This window comes from Myxine glutinosa, chromosome 10 (assembly GCF_964187855.1).
Source record: "Myxine glutinosa chromosome 10, kmMyxGlut1.1, whole genome shotgun sequence".
Lineage (NCBI taxonomy): Eukaryota > Metazoa > Chordata > Myxini > Myxiniformes > Myxinidae > Myxine > Myxine glutinosa.
Window position 1 is genome coordinate 26,809,340 of NC_136270.1, and position 17,523 is coordinate 26,826,862.

Below are 17,523 nucleotides of genomic sequence, written 5' to 3' on the forward strand. Positions count from 1 at the left end.
CGCTCGCTCTGGCCATTCTCCCTCGGCCCACTCACCACGTGTCTGCAAGATTATTCGACTCTGGGCATGTCTCTCTCTGCCGGGTTCACTCAGCCTTTGCACGTGATTGCTCTCTTGGCCGGACTCTCCCTGCTCCCTCTCGCTGCACGTGGACACGGAAAAGAGGCCTTGAACTTGCTCGTTTTGCACGTGTTCATTGTTCTCCACTGGCTGCCGGACTGTCTTTTGGTGCACGTGTGCACGACCTTACCTGCCCAAATCCGTGATGATGATCGACCTCACTCTGCCGTGCTGGGAGGTATCCAGAGCATTGTAGCCTTTGTGCTATCAGGTTTCCTACGTTTGTTTGTTCATTCCCCTTCCCTTCCCCCGTGAAAGTGTGCTGGGCCCATGTGGTGTTTATTTGTAGTAATCGTAATAAGGCGTAGAATAAGCTAAGTTCCTGCTTCTCGCCCCTTTTTCTTTCCTATTTAAATAATTACATTGTAAATATCTGTAAATAAATCAAATTGTTAAAACGTTTTCCTTTTCTCTCTGTCCGTGAATGTCTTTTCCTCCATTGATCCGCCATTGTTCGTACCCAGAGTAAAGATTGGCCGTAACGACATTACCATCACTCTGGTGCTTACCAACGGTTTTCGCTCGGCCATCTAAATTGGTGTACCGCCGGAGGGTTCGGTGTTCAGTAGCGGGATTCCTGTCCGAGCACCGTAACGTGTTGGTACCGGGAATGGGATTTCGCTCCGTCCACCGCAACAATATTATTAGTAGCACATATAAAAAGAGCCGTGTCTTTTTATTATATTAGCACATATTAGCACATATGCATATTAGCACATATATTTAGCACATATTATAAAAAGAGCCGTGTCTGTCTGTTTGTCTGTTTGTTGTGTTATAACTTGAGAACAGATTTCAATAAATCCAACTACGGTTGATTTGGTTACTCCCCGGAATGTTTGTGATCCCCAAAAATTGTTGAATTTTTTTATTTTTATGGCTACATGGACACGAGTGTCAAAACTGCGAATGCCAACATTCGACGTTGGTTATCCCTGCACGGAGAGCAGGATCTCCCAAGAATCCTTTTTTTTTTTCTTCTCCCATATATTAGCCATCGCAGCAACGATTGGTATTTCTGTCAGCAAAGCGACAGGTCTTATATTCTAGTCTATATTATAAAAGGTAGCCGTGTTTGTCTGTCTGTCTGTCATGTTATAACATGAGAACGGATTAACAGATTTCAATAAATCCAACTACCGTGGATTCGGGTAACTCCCAGGAATGTTTTTCATTCAAAAAATATACAGTATTCTAAAATATACAAGATATTTTTATCTCCACGATCCAAAGTTGGTTATCTCTGCACGGAGAGAAGAGTCGCCCAAGAATCCTTTGTTAACTTGAGATTGGATTTCAATGAAACCACTCTCAGGAAGTAAACATAACCACGTATCCCTCTCCCTACAAAGATGTTTTATCCACCACGTTGATTCCAAATCCACGAAGCCAAATCATACTCATTTACATTATTTTTCTCCAAAATACAAATACATTTCCCAATACAAATTTATTTTTCTCCATTAACAAAATCTGTTTTTTTTTCACAATTACACAAAGATTGGTATTCCCATCAGCGAAGCGATAGGTCTTATATTCCAGTGTATACAAAATTCTAGTGTATATTTCTAGTGTATATTTTTCTAGTGTATAACGCCAGGGGGGTTGACTCAGCCTGTCATCCTTCCGAGGTCGGCAAATTGAGTACCAGTTCGCTGGTAATTCCCTGTTTGCCGTAAAAAGGTGACAAAAAGGGTTGGCGGCAGGAAGGGCATCCTGCCGTAAAACATTGCTTCAAAAAGGGGACCAAAAAACAACAACAACCACGGTCCCCGAAAAAGGCCAACCCCCGCTTGCGGGGAAAAATGGCCTCTAAAGGTGGTTTTATACAAAATGCAAAGGTAACCCCAAAACGAACTAGAGTGAAGTCGATGATGCGCCATCACAAATTCCCACGCCTCCCACCTAATGATAATCATGATTTTGAAGGTGATTGGTTACCTTTCTATAGGCACTTTATGTATGTGTATATATATGTATGTAACTTTATTTATTTATATATATATATATATATATATATATACAGTATGTATATATATATATATATATATATATATATATATATATATATATATATATATATATATATATATATATATATATATATATATATATATTGTTACGTGGTCCCCTCGGTGACTACCTGGTCTCGGTGACCCCCGGACCGTGAGAGGAACTTCGCCAGAAAGTGGTATTATATATGCGCTTTCGCAACGCAATCCCTATGAATTCCACCCAAGAGAAAACTGATTTTCAATGATATATTTCAATGGTAATGATACCATACAATTTCAATGATACAATCAAGGATATATTCCCCGAGCAATCCACCATCCACAATTCACACTCAACAATCAATCCCCTAGATGATTAAGATGGCCATCTTACATACGTGTGTCCCCTTTTGTACTCACGACCCCCTTTGGTCTCTGTCCCTCACAATGTCTCTGGGCCCCTCCTGACCAAGATGATGGTCGGCTTCGCCGCACTCGGGCGGTTGAACGAACCCCGGGTGGACGTTTTTCCACCGGGCAGGTATCGTACCGGGAACCATGGCTGCAGCCCCCTCCTGGCCACGCGAAGCGGGTACTGTAAAGCAGGCAAAAGCCACACGCCGCTTGCCACGCATGTTAGGCCCCAACGTGCGACCCGTACGCGTCTTTGTAGACGGTGCCGCGAACGGTGCCAGACGCTGGGTCGGTGCACGGCCCCACGGCAGCTTGACGTGTCCACCGGGTAGGTACCCGTCCCGGTAACTCCTCTCGCCAGACGGGATTGGGAACGCCGCTTTTCCACACGGCTCAATATCGATCCCACCTCTCGTCGGAGCGGGGCGAGGAAGAAGAATCCTCGTCGCTTCTCTCGACCTCGTGTCTTTCTTCTTCCGTTTCCGGTCTCTTTTTCCAGAAGGGCTCCTGACCCTCCAACCACAACAACCCTTAATCGACTACACATTGATAAGCAAAGACCTGAATAGTAATTCACATACATTCCCATAAATATGTAACAATATACATATATATATATATATATATATTGTTACAGACGCGGCTTTTAGATGTTATATTGACCGAGCGGTGGTGTATTTAACCGCGTCCGAACAGTTACTCCCCGATTAAAACCCGATTCCACCCGACGTTGGCCAGATCGCCCCACAGATATTCAATCGGGAAATCTCTAAAGCGACCGAAAGAGAATGAAAAAGAAGAAGAAGAATACGGAGGAAGAACAGATTTATTATACACACACAAGCAATGGATGGAAGAAGCAGTAACACAGCGAATCCTTAACTTACACTATTCATTTTTACTTAGCCCCAAGACAAACGAGCAGGACAGGACGTTCACACTTACACAGGGGATAATGCATCCAGGTAAGGCTTGAGATGGATTGCTTGAGAGGGAGGCAAGGTCGGGAGCGCGCAGTTCGCAATTCCTCGCGGTTTTGGCGGGAAACCCTCCGTCGTGTATCCACCGCGGTAGACGTCATGCGCTGGTTCGGCACACCTGCTCCTCTTCTTGGGGCGGGGCCGTCTCCCTCCTTTCAGCGCGTCTCTCCAAAGCTGGTCTCCTTGCCGAGCACCTCTCCTCTTTTGCTCGGAGCGTTTCGCATCTCACCGCTCCTTTTTGGTGCAGCCTCTTTGCTCCTCTCCCAGGGTCATCTCCAGCTCTTCTCGTAAAGCAGTCCCTTGCAGTCGCTTTTATCACCTCGCGCAAAATCAAGCCGCTGACTCCGAGGGCACGCCTACCGGGTCACTCACCGCGGTGTTGATTGGCTGGTAGGGCTGGTTCACTCCTTCCCTCTTATGACGAGGTGGAGACACGCCTTTCTTCCCCAACCTTACCTCGTGGCCAATGGTGGTTTGAAGAAAACCGGCCAAAATGCGGAAGGCAATTGGAAGGGAGGTTTTGGGGAAATTGGAAGGGCCTACGCTTATTTTGTTTGATACAATGCAAAGTCAATCTAGTGGGAAAACACATACTTAGCCTACATGGAATAAGGAAATACACTATTTAAAAGATATATCGTGGCCTGCGTGTACATTTCATGCAATTAACTAGGACGCTGACTGCGACCATTATTTACATTAACAGGGTGTTACCGTACCTTTTGTAACGTTCACATTGTAACGTTCACATTGTAACGTTTCCACTTCGTTACACTTCCCCCAAAATTGTTACACTTCTCAAAAACCGTTACACTTCTCAAATTCGTTACACACTTCTCAAAATCGTTACACTGCACCCCCCTTTCTTCAGGTCCGTACTCGGGCCTATTAAACTTTAACTTAGTGTGACACGTAGGTGTAATTCCCTCTACAATTAACCTGACCCTGAGTGTGACAATTTTAAAACACAAATAAGTATGTCCCCCTATTGCATTGCACCCTGTCTAACAGACTCAAGCCCCTAACCGAATTACGGAATTATTCTCAAACTATACATTTACGGTGGGGAGCATTATTTACAATGACGTGATTTCTTATTTACAACGCAACCCAGGACCTGTGTTTTTTTCTTTTTAGGGAACAAGAGAAAGAAATTCCTGTTGGGAGGGAGGAGACAGCACGCATTGCATCGATGCACCAGTACCAATACCATCAAAGCACCCAAAAGCACCAAACACCACAAAGCACCCAAAAGCACCATCCAGTGCGCAGTCACCATGGCTCATAATAAACACAACAAAACAACTGGTGGTGGTCTTCTCTTTCTCTGCTGGGCCGATGTTCTTCCCGACGTCTTCTGGCTTCATGCGGCCTAGTTGGAAATAATAAAAAGCACAACTTGTGTCCATTTTTATTTAGGGCCTCAGGGGCCAACTAAGGGTGGTCCACCTGTTTGGCATAGGTGCCACCTTACCGAGGTCCGCAAGCAAGATTCCCTGGCCACTATGGCCGGTTTCCAACAGAGGTGCCCTGCCCCAGAACCTGGGGTCCATCAAGTGGTACTTGGCCGCAGAACAGCGGTCCATAAAGTGGTACATCAACGCAATGCATGCTGGTTCTGGGGATCTCGGGCGCACAATGGCCACCTCACGCACGCTCCCATCGGCACCCAATGGCGCACAGGTCATGTGGGAGACAAAAGAAAGACAATTGAGCGAGGGGTAAGGTCACAAGGGTACACGTCAATAAGGCAATGCAAGGTGAAATGCGTACGGAGGCCGAAGTGAGAAAGCTCGTCCCTACCGTACGTCACCCCCCTGTCACCTACCCTACCCTTGTTCTCACCCCATATGTACAAAAATCTACACATTTACAAATTTGTCACTACTGTCACGTCTTCCCCATATTTCCCCTATACCAAATTCGTCTCCACAATCCCTTTACTTCAAAATTTGCCATCACCAATTCATCATCAATCCTCATAAGGAGGGAGAGATGGAATTACGCACAATGTCACACCCACGTCATGATGCGTCTCACAATCCAAACATTTGCATCATAAAAAATAATCAAAACATGGCATGGTGTGGAGTACCTGTCACCTCAGGTGAGTGGATGCAGATGGTGCGAGGAGATCCTTCATCCTCACTATCCTCTAAATGACTTTAACACACTTTACACTACCTGGGGTCTTTCCCTGCCAATCCATTGGCCAACTTACACTATGGGTTCTAATAACCAATTCCCATTGCCCAACTGTGGTGCTTCTCAATTTGGGGTCTCACTCCCCCGATTCATCTCCCGGTGCTCTAGCACAATTTCTGGGCTGCGACGTGTACCTCTCCCAGCAGGTCTACCCACCTGCACACCTCCACCACTGTGGTTGCCACCCGAGCTTACCTAGCTCCTCACCCTAACCTAACTAACTGGGGACAGCCCCTCTCCTGGCTCTGTCACCCCATGGTGCCCTCTGGCACTGGGCTACCCGGGTCCGTCCTCCGGATCCTCGGGCCCCATCCACAACAACTGCTACCGGCTCCCAGAGCCCACCTGCGGCCTCACCTGGCCGACATCCTCACAGTGGTGGAGTGCCCAAACCAACTATACACACTAACAGGCTACACGCCCAGCCATTTCCACAACACCAATGCACCCATCCACATACCATTCTGTCACCCGCACCACAGATGCCAATATCCAACCACAATTTACCTGTACCCTCTACCTAACACTTACACTACCCGCCCCGGGTATCCGTGATGGGGGTCCACTCTTCCCCCATTCACACCTTCGCACCATCCACTCCACTCCACAATTTCCACCATTCTCACTCCACGACCATCCAGTCCAATACTCCAGATATTCCACACTACCATTTATTCCACACAGCCACATACACCTGTTCTTCATTCACCTGTCGTTGCACACCTGTGCAATCATACCTGGTGCCACCTGCACCCTCCTTTCTTCCTGGACCATTTGGTCAACACAACACGCAATCACCGCTACTCCCTCATACACTGCTCCACACACCTGTTCAGTTGCACACCTGTGCAATCACACCTGTTCCATTCTCACCTGTTCAATCCTCACACAGCATCATCTCATCTAACTACTCCCCTCTGAAACTTGCGCTTCCCAGTCGTCCCTTTAAACTATTGCGCTCCCACGTCATTATAATCCACACTAATCTACCTGCGTCCCCACTACAGGTATCAGTCACTAACTAAACTTAACGTTACCTAATGTCAATCTCTTCTAGGGCCCTACACACGATATATCCTAACCCACCCGGGCTAGTTTTCACTGCCATACACCCCATAAGCTATCGCGCATTTGCCCCACCCGTGAGGGATGGTGGATTTGCCATCCCACCACATCGGGGGTCTCTCTATCAATTTTGCTCGTCCAAATTCCAACCAATTCAAAAAATTTTCATTTACTGCCAATTCTACCCACTTTTCTAAATTTCGTATTAAATCACTATCACTATCACCCTCACCCGTCTACTTATTACATCCTCTCGGTGCGCCAATTCACGTCTACAGCCCGGCTTCGTACAGCCGAGCAATGAACGCGATTTCTTTTGTGCTGGCGGCTGGATGCGTCCCGCATTCGGGGCAGGGGCGGGGGCTTACCCGGGCCGAGATCCCACGCACCACCTCGGCGTGGAGCCATCCAATGTCCCGATCTCGACCTGCCGGCACCTCTCAACAAAACGTGGTCGCCATAACGACCCTTCCTATCCAGCCGCCCGCTCCGCCTAGTGGAGCCCGGCCGCGGCCGTTCCACGCGAGGCCCAGCGTGGATCGCGCACGGCGGTCCTTTCGAACCCGCCGTGGCTCGGATCCCCGCTGGTTCTCGCGGCACGCGAAGCCCGGCACACACCGAGGGCCCGATTCGGCTATAAGTCGCCCTAACCGCTAAACCGGTTACCGTCGACGCTTCACCTGGACGCTTACATGCATACGCTACCCCTTTCTTGCTCATACATGCAGCCGTTCCCATTCTCCTCGTACCTTTCCTTACACACCTCGGTACACTCACTCCGCTCGCCGACTTGGTCACACACCTGACCACCGAACACTTTGGCACACATTCGTTGGTCGCACACCTCACCAACACACCTCTTCGCGCCCCCTCCTCGGTCACTTCCTCTGTGACAATCACAGGTGTGCTCTCATTCGCACACCCAACCACGTGCCTCACTACCAACTCAAATGTGCCTTCCCACACACGCTCTACCATTCCAGGTGTGCATCCTTCCATTCCAGGTGTACATCCTCGCTCACCTGTCACAACCAACTCACGCTCCGTTTCACTCTCACTACTCTCACCACTACTCTTGACAACGCACTCTTTCCTCATGCACCTGTCCGTTACACACCTTTCTCGCGCACACTCTCCCGTTACACCCTCTGTAACACTCACCACAGACGTACACTTTCTCGTTACATCCTCAAACACTCACCACAGGTGTACACTCTCTCGTTACTTCCTCTGTAACACTCACCACACCGCGCTTCCATGTACCCCCTCGCACACGCGCTTCGACCAACTCACTCTTGACGGCACACTCTTTCCTCCTGCACCCGTCCGTTACACACCTTTCTCGCGCATCCTCTCGCGCACACTTTTTCGTTACTTCCTCCGTAACACTCCCCACACCGCGCTTCCCTGTGCCCCCTCGCACACGCGCTTCGACCAACTCACTCTTGACGGCACACTCACTCCTCGGCGTGCACTTTGTCCTCACACACCCCATGGTCGGACATTCTCGCACACCTCTTTTTTCGCACACCTGACCTGTCACACACTTCACCAACGGCCTTTCACGAACACCCGGATCCAAACCAATCCCCAAGCCGACTGAAGCTTTCCTCACATCATATACATTGCCACTCACCTCCGTACTTCGTCTCCGCACCTCCTTTGCCACCTGCAAACTCTTTATTTGGTTAGTGAGCATCACATCATGATTTGAACACAGACCTTGTACATATTCCATTTCCTCCTCCTGGATTTCTCTCTTAGTTTCTGTCCGTCCCTTCTTAATTTCACTCACCTCTTCTTCCACTTCCTCTAGTTTTTGTTTAACCTCTTTTATTTCTCGGTGCGTCTCCTCAAGTTCGTCCTCTAGGGTTACCGTGACCGTCTCTATGTGCATCCTCACCTGCCGGTCCTTTGTCTCCATTATCTTTGTCACCTCCTCCACCCTCATTGTCAGTTCCTCCCGTACCATCTGACATTGCCTCTGCGTCGCTATTAATTCGTTTTTAATTTCTTTTTGTGTCGCCTTTAACCCTCCTAGTACCGCAGTGTTCTTTTGAACCTGCTCCACTAACTTAGTTTGTCCCTCCGTCAGCTGCTCCACCTCCTCCGTCAGATCTTCTATTCCCCCTTGTAACTTTGCCGTATTATTTCTCACCTCTTTCTCCATACGCTTCTCCCCTCCCTTTACCTCCTCGCGTAGCCCCGAAACCTCCTCACTTACCCCTCGTCGTATTTCCTCCATCTCTTTTGTAGATGCCACCCTCATCTGTCCTAATTCATCCCTCTGAGCATCCAGTTTGGTTTCTACCCCGATTTTCACCTCCTCTATCTGCTCTCCCATTTGTTTGATTTCCCTGGCAGATTGTTCCCCTATTTCCCGCAATTTGTCCTCCATCCTATTTTCTAACCCCATTAACCCATTTTTCACCCCCTCTAACTGATTCTCCTGGGCAGCCATTCTGTTTTCCACCCCCGTTAACCCATTCTTTACCTCTTTTATCCCGTTGTCTAACCCCTCAAAAATTTTGTCTACCTTCTCACCGGTACCCCTCGCTTCGTCCCTCATTACCCCCATCTGGTTTCCCATTACCCCCATTTGGTTTCCCATCCTGTTTTCCATCCCTTTGAAATTATCGTCTGTTTTTACCATAAAGGCCATCATCTGTTTCATAAACAGGTTCCAATTCATTGGCATCTCGGGTTCGGCTACCGCGACCACGGCCGCGGCTAAATTTGGTGCCGCTACACCCACGTGCGCGAGGACGCCATTTCGTGCGCCTGATACCCCCTCAACCACACCTTCTTTACTCTCCTCCACCCTTTCCTCCACATACATTTCCCCGAGGTCCTGGGTCGATTCCACCCTGTCTATCTCTCCCACCGACATCCGATCGCCTTGATTGTCCATGGCGCGATCTCAAAATTCGGGTTTTGCTTTATAAAACAAAATAAATTTCGGCAGCTTGTAATTTTGAGCGCGTTAAGCGCGCTTCGGGTCCGATTTCGGGTCCGATCTCCCTCCTCGACACCAATTGTTACTCTAATAGTACAATTGGTGTTCCAAAATTTGGGCCTAACAAATTTAGTCCCAGGTCCGAATCCAACTCCTCGACACCAATTGTTACAGACGCGGCTTTTAGATGTTATATTGACCGAGCGGTGGTGTATTTAACCGCGTCCGAACAGTTACTCCCCGATTAAAACCCGATTCCACCCGACGTTGACCAGATCGCCCCACAGATATTCAATCGGGAAATCTCTAAAGCGACCGAAAGAGAATGAAAAAGAAGAAGAAGAATACGGAGGAAGAACAGATTTATTATACACACACAAGCAATGGATGGAAGAAGCAGTAACACAGCGAATCCTTAACTTACACTATTCATTTTTACTTAGCCCCAAGACAAACGAGCAGGACAGGACGTTCACACTTACACAGGGGATAATGCAGGCAGGTAAGGCTTGAGATGGATTGCTTGAGAGGGAGGCAAGGTCGGGAGCGCGCAGTTCGCAATTCCTCGCGGTTTTGGCGGGAAACCCTCCGTCGTGTATCCACCGCGGTAGACGTCACGCGCTGGTTCGGCACACCTGCTCTTCTTCTTGGGGCGGGGCCGTCTCCCTCCTTTCAGCGCGTCTCTCCAAAGCTGGTCTCCTTGCCGAGCACCTCTCCTCTTTTGCTCGGAGCGTTTCGCATCTCACCGCTCCTTTTTGGTGCAGCCTCTTTGCTCCTCTCCCAGGGTCATCTCCAGCTCTTCTCGTAAAGCAGTCCCTTGCAGTCGCTTTTATCACCTCGCGCAAAATCAAGCCGCCGACTCCGAGGGCACGCCTACCGGGTCACTCACCGCGGTGTTGATTGGCTGGTAGGGCTGGTTCACTCCTTCCCTCTTATGACGAGGTGGAGACACGCCTTTCTTCCCCAACCTTACCTCGTGGCCAATGGTGGTTTGAAGAAAACCGGCCAAAATGCGGAAGGCAATTGGAAGGGAGGTTTTGGGGAAATTGGAAGGGCCTACGCTTATTTTGTTTGATACAATGCAAAGTCAATCTAGTGGGAAAACACATACTTAGCCTACATGGAATAAGGAAATACACTATTTAAAAGATATATCGTGGCCTGCGTGTACATTTCATGCAATTAACTAGGACGCTGACTGCGACCATTATTTACATTAACAGGGTGTTACCGTACCTTTTGTAACGTTCACATTGTAACGTTCACATTGTAACGTTTCCACTTCGTTACACTTCCTCCAAAATTGTTACACTTCTCAAAAACCGTTACACTTCTCAAATTCGTTACACACTTCTCAAAATCGTTACAATATATATATATATATATATATATATATATATATATATATATATATATATAATATAATTCCAGTAATCTCTGTGTGTGTGTGTGTGTGTCTGTGTGTCTGTGTGTCTGTGTGTGTGTTTGTTTGTCTGTAACCGCTGTTTCTCGACAACCACGGGTCCGATATACTTGCAACTTGCCAGGTATATTGCTGGGGACCCGAGGATGTGCCTTTTCAAGGTTTGAAATTAATCGGACAAGTAGTTACCGAGCTATGTCCAAAAAACGATTCAACCAATCAGAGAGCAGCGAGCTATCACGTGTGCCGAACGTGGCGAACAGACTCTGCCTCGGACGGCACATTTGAGAGCGTATTCATTTATTTCACAACTATGTTGGCGCTATGTTGGCGCGATACTATGTTTTAAAACTAATTTGCGATTCTTTCGCTTTCCTGCGCGTTTGAGCACGCTATGGCGATTTCTTTACCAAACTCCGCAAGCCGTTCGCTTTGGACCAAACCATTTCATGTAAATAGAGGGGGGGGATTGTCACCGTACTCGCAAGCCGTTCGCTTTGGACCAAACCATTTCATGTAAATAGAGGGGGGGGATATAATTTTAGATATATATATAGTACGGGCATGCCCTAGTATATATATATATCTGGAGGCAGAGTGCCGGGAGAAGGGTTGGCGCGTTTCGTGTCAGCCATTTGAGGTGGGGTGTAGAGGGTATATTGGCAATTCCTTTTCTGCATTTCTTGCTGGGCTGGGAGTGTGTGGGACAGAAAGAAGGAGGATGTGTGACGAGGTGGCCCAGGTTGCCTTGAAAGGCTCATTTTGGATATGGAGGAAGTTTATGGAGGCACGTCGAACGGTGTAGGTTGGTTGTGTGTATTTTTTTTTTTTTTTTTTTTTTTTTTTTTTGTTACCATTATTACTTCTTATTTTGTGTATATGAGTGAGTGGGTGAGGGTGTGTGTTTTTGCATGAATTAATTTTTGCATGAGTGTGTTTTTGTGTGTTGAGTGGTGTATGATGTAAGTGTAGGTGGTTGTTTGGTTGGTGTTCTGTATGTATGTGTGTGTATGGGTGTGTATGTATGTGTATGAATGATCTGGTGTGTTTTGTTGGTGAGTGGTGAGTGGTGAAGGGTGTAAAGGTGGGTGTTTGAGTGTTCCACCATGTTTGTTTGGTGCTGTGGATTCTGGATGTGGAGGTGTTGTTGTTGTTGTTGTTGTTCGCACTGGCTGGGGGTGGGGGTATGTACGCATCCAGATGCAGTTGCTGTATGTGGATGTGTACGTGCCCCTGCTGGCCCACCTTAGCTGACCGTATCGAGGTTGAAGGGCCGAAACGGGATGATGCTGAGGACCTCGACTGAGGACCCGGTCAGTGCGGCACACTTGTGACCAGGTGTGTTTTGAACTTATATATATATATATATATATGCTTATAGACTCGTATATGTTAGTAATAACAACGCTTACAATGTCAAACTGAAGTGCTTCCTTCGGTCACAGGTGCGAATTGTTTTTTGTTTTTCTAATACCCTGATTCCATGCAATATTTAGACATTGATATTTCAAGAAAATGATTTGCTTAAAAACTTTGCTAACCAATTTAATATTGTTACTACCGTGGTTTTAGACAATCCTGAAGAAATTATGAGAGCAGAAAACAATGTCCTCGCATCTACTCTGGAACAAGCTGAGGACCTCATTGAAAAAGGTTTGTAGAACACCGACTCACCAGACAGACTTCCATCGGCATCCGAATCAAGAAGTTTTTATTAGGTTTCCTCCACATACAATGTAAAGAAATACCTATTGTTATTACTATAGTTTATTCCCCCACTCTCCCCCGCCTCCTATTTCCAGGTCCAAAAACTTTAAAATAAATGTTCTCTGCAACCGTTGGTCCGATTGGCACACATATTTCACCAATTGATTAGCTAGACCTGTATAATTTTTTACTGCTAATTATGACATAGGTGTTACGTGCTCCTCCAGCCTGGTGTTGGCTTAGCGGCTAGGGTGCCAGCTTAGGATCCTAGGATCCTGGGTTCGAATCCCGGTCGATCGCTGAATTAATGCCAGGGGGGTTGATTCAGCCTGTCATCTTTCCGAGGTCGGCTAATTGAGTACCAGTTCACTGGTAATTCCCTGTGTGTCGTAAAAGGCGACAAACAGGGTTGGCGGTAGGAAGGGCATCCGGCCGTAAAACATTGCTTCAAAAAGGGGACCAACAAAAACAACAACAACCACGGTGCCCGAAAAAGGCCAACCCCCGCTTTGCGGGGGAAATGGCCTCTAAAGGTGGTTTTTGTTTTTGTTTTGTTTTTTTGTTACGTGCTCCTCCCCGACCCCCTGGTCACGGTGTACCTCCGAGCCTCGAGAGAAGTCACGGCAGAAAAATGTGTTATTCTGTGTGTCAAAGATCAATGGAGAAGCCACCCCAATTGTTACTCACAAACAAATATTGTATTAAGATCACACAAGAATAACAGTACAACAACAATAGTATTCAAAAGTACAATCAATATGTCCTATGATGGTACCATCAGTTTTGTAATATATAACTCACTGTGCTCCAAGTGAGTGTAACAAGAACATTCCCCAATGTCTCTTATTCCCGGCTTCAAGACGAAGTTGATTTGCTTCAGCGATCGCGAGAACGCTGTCCAATCGAGACCAGAATCCCATGCGGATGGCAAGGGCAGTCACACAGCCGAAGCTGTACAAAGGCGCCCTCAAGGTGACTGGGAAATCCAAAGGCGCCCTACAGGCGACTGAGAGATCACACCCTCGGGTATGGACGAATTAGCCTTCAAAAAGCCACGTCACACACACGCCCCAGATCGACGTCTGAATGCGGTGAGAATTGTCGAAAGGAAACGAAACCGCGAGCGAAGCACAAGTCCTGCACGAGTCAAAATGGCCGACGGCCTGGTCTCATGGCGCAACAGCACTGCGATGATTCTCTCCTGAATCAATAGCAAAACCTGACACGCAGGTTAATCCGTCACAGTGCTAACCACGCTGTCATAGGGATCCCTTTCATGGGAACCCCAAAAGTTCGCTAGTGACTGTTGTTCGCCAACATTCGCTCAGGACGAAGAAACGACTTGCTTCTTCTCCGACTTCACTCGTTCCACCCTTTTTCTTTCCCCTTCCGCTTCGTCGTCGTCCAGTTCCGGTTTCATTTAAAACATTAACCTTTTTACCTTTTGACAACAATAACCGTCATTTCCCTCAAACCACAATAATAATAATGATACATGGAACCAGAAATGTTTCAAGTGGATGAAAACCACAACAACGGAAGTGATGAATCCGTAACACTTCCTCCCCCACCCCCCTCAATAAAGAAAGTTTGAACATGGTGAAAACTTTCTTTGAAGGCAAAACTCTCCCAACAAACAAAAGTAAACTCACCCCCAAATCATCAATTCCCGTGAGCAACAATAATCAATATTTCCCAAAAGTAAAGCAGCAAAACTTCAAACAACCTACAGATATTTCCAACGTTAGCTCACTCTGGACAAAGCATCAGCAACGACATTGTCCCTGTCCTTTACATTCTCAATTTCCAAGTTGAACTCCTGCAAAGCCAAACTCCATCTCATCAACCTCTAATTTTATTTTTCATTTTTTGAATGAAGGTTAAGGGGGTGTGATCAAAAATCCAAAGTCAAGCAAATCTATAGCACTTTTTTAGGGAGGCCGAGCTGAGAGCCAGGTTTCATGGTGGTTGGGTGGTGAGGCATGGAAGTATTCACTACATGGACGCCTTTAGGAACGTGGAGTTCACAGTTAATCCGTGTAGGAAAGTTCACTACATGGACGCCTTTAGGAACGTGGAGTTCACGGTTAATCCGTGTGGGAATCTTGGCTCGGCTGCTCCGCAGCATTCAGTGCTTCAACTCTTCCTAACTTTCATAATAATCATGGTTGGAACGCTTGTCGCTGTAGTCACGTGAATAGCGGTCTCCTTCTCGTCCACTACCCTGATAATCATCCCTTCGGGAGCTGCCGTAACTCTGGGAGCCTCCATAGTAATATCGACTGCGGCCACCACCAAAACTACTACTCCCACCCCGGGAGCCATAGCCACCCCTGAAACTACCTCCACGTTTTCCTCCTCTGTAGCCCCCTCGACGCCCATGGCCTGCCTTCTCTACTGTTATGGTCCGACCATGCAAATCCTTGCCATTCAAATCCTTTTCTGCATCTTTGGCATCCTTTGGGTTTTCAAACGTGACAAAGCCAAACCCTCTTGACTTTTGCGTCTCCCTGTCTTTTATTAGCAGCACTTCCAAGAGCGGTCCATATTTGCCAAAGACAGAGTCCAGAACATCTTCCCTTGTTTTGAAGTTCAGTCCACCTACAAAGAGCTTGCCAACATTGCCTCCATTCATGACTCGTGTGTGCTGACACTTATTTTTAGGGTACTTGACAAGACGCGTCTGTGCCAAGCGTGACGTCAGTACCTTCCTCTTCTCTTCATAGCGCTTCCTTCCCATAGCACGAGTCGCGGTACAGGATGGAAAGATACCCGGAATCTCCTGCTCTAACTGCGCGGCGTTATTTTTAGGCTTTTTAACAAACATCGGGTTACCAGAAACTTGACCACCGGCCAAATCATTCCCGATAACAAAAGATACTCCCTCTACAGGAAGAGTGGCTTGTAAACCTACGGTGACAGGTCCTGACACCAAATCAGACTGCAAATGGATGACATGAAGTGGGGCTTTAACATAGCCACCAACCCCCTGTAAACGAACACTAACACCAGTTAACTTGTTACGACTTTTACTTCCTCTAGACCAGGGTCGGCAACCTTTTTGACATGAAGTGCCAGTTTGAAATGTTCTTGTTAATTAGTGTGCCATATCAACATTAAGTTTAATTATGACACCACATCAAAAAAATACTTCCAACAGTCATGGAATTTTATTCCATCCATACAGGCTACATGCATAGCAACAACATCCATACAGGCTACATGCATAGCAACAACATCCATACAGGCTACATGCATAGCAACAACATCCATACAGGCTACATGCATAGCAACAACATCCATACAGGCTACATGCATAGCAACAACATCCATACAGGCTACATGCATAGCAACAACATTTTAAAGAAACATTTATCTCTCATAATTAGGACATTGTAATGATCATTTTATCATTGTAAAATTTGTCCCCAATGAGGTTACAAATTATATGCACGGACCCCATTTCAAAACACTGCTTTCAGTAACTCATTTACAAAGTATTGCATTGGAAACAAATGTCAAAAAGTGAGAATAAAGTGTATCAAATAGAAATACCAGTACTATACAAGAATGCTGCCATCCTCATGAAAACATCCACATCTGAGTTGGGAAAAAAGAGATGGACAAACAGCTACATATGCAAACCCATGTGTACTACAAATAAACAGATGCCTACCAGTCAGTGTGATCCCTGGCCCTGCTTTCCTTTGCTGAGCTCCATTATCTGGGGGTTGTAGTTAGTCACTTTAAGTTGCACACATGCTTCGGAGTGGTCGGTTGTCAAACGACTGCGGGAGGCCATTTCTTCAATGCGTCGCTCAACACTTCTAGCTGACATGGGAATATCTTTTATTCTTGATTTGATTGTCTCTTTGATGGTAAGCCTTCAAACAGAACCTCTGAGCTACAGAGAAAAGCCTCCTTAATATATTCGCCATCCGTGAATGGCTTTCCACGTTTCACAATGCAATGAGCAATGCGATAGTTTGCTTCAGTCGCATGGTTTTTAGCAATGGCAAAGATTTTGAGGGTGTTGGCTTGCTTCCCATACCTGGACATGGCACGTTTGATGGATTCTGCCTTGTCTGCCTGATCTTTGAAAGTTTTCTCGTGCTTTGTCTCAAAATGGCGCTTAACACTCAACGTTCGACAAACAACATTTTCAAAACATAAAGTACACACAGCACGGTCCTTCTGAAAAACAAAACCCCACTCTTCTGTCCATGAGGGCTGGAATGCCCGAACCTTTACTTCAGCTTTCTTAGCTAGCGGGGTTGCCATCATCTACCGAACCTGAACCGCTTCACTGCACTGTGGGAAATGTGAGCGGGAGGCCGTACCGTCAATCAAACTAAATAAGACAGGCCGCGCAACAGCCAATGGCTGTTCAAGAAGTGATTTGTCATGCAACTGAGAGGGCACTGCTTTCGCCAGCGTGCCAATGATTACGCTGCCGCGTGCCAATGGTGGCACGCGTGCCTAAGGTTGCCGACCCCTGCTCTAGACAGTCAAGTTCGCTCATCTTTTCGGCGCACCGGCACGAGCCGAGAACGGCCCGTGCAGGGGCTGATCCGAGGATCTCACCAAACCGTCCGATCGGTAGTAGCGACGGGCGGTGTGTACAAAGGGCAGGGACTTAATCAACGCGAGCTGATGACT

General features: G+C 47.1%; 1 protein-coding gene across 5 annotated transcripts in view; it reads left to right on the forward strand.

The window, feature by feature from the left end:
- LOC144894016 (EP300-interacting inhibitor of differentiation 3-like) overlaps positions 1 to 17,523 on the forward strand; it is a 79,604-nt gene that overhangs the window by 4,940 nt on the left and 57,141 nt on the right. For 4 of the 5 annotated variants that reach the window (XM_078785482.1, XM_078785484.1, XM_078785481.1 and 1 more), the window contains one exon: positions 12,730 to 12,810. The exons of the other annotated variant lie outside the window; for it this stretch is intronic. In XM_078785482.1, coding sequence (XP_078641608.1) covers positions 12,730 to 12,810 — 81 coding nt within the window. The remainder of the gene's footprint in view (positions 1 to 12,729; positions 12,811 to 17,523) is intronic. 5 annotated transcript variants of the gene reach the window in all.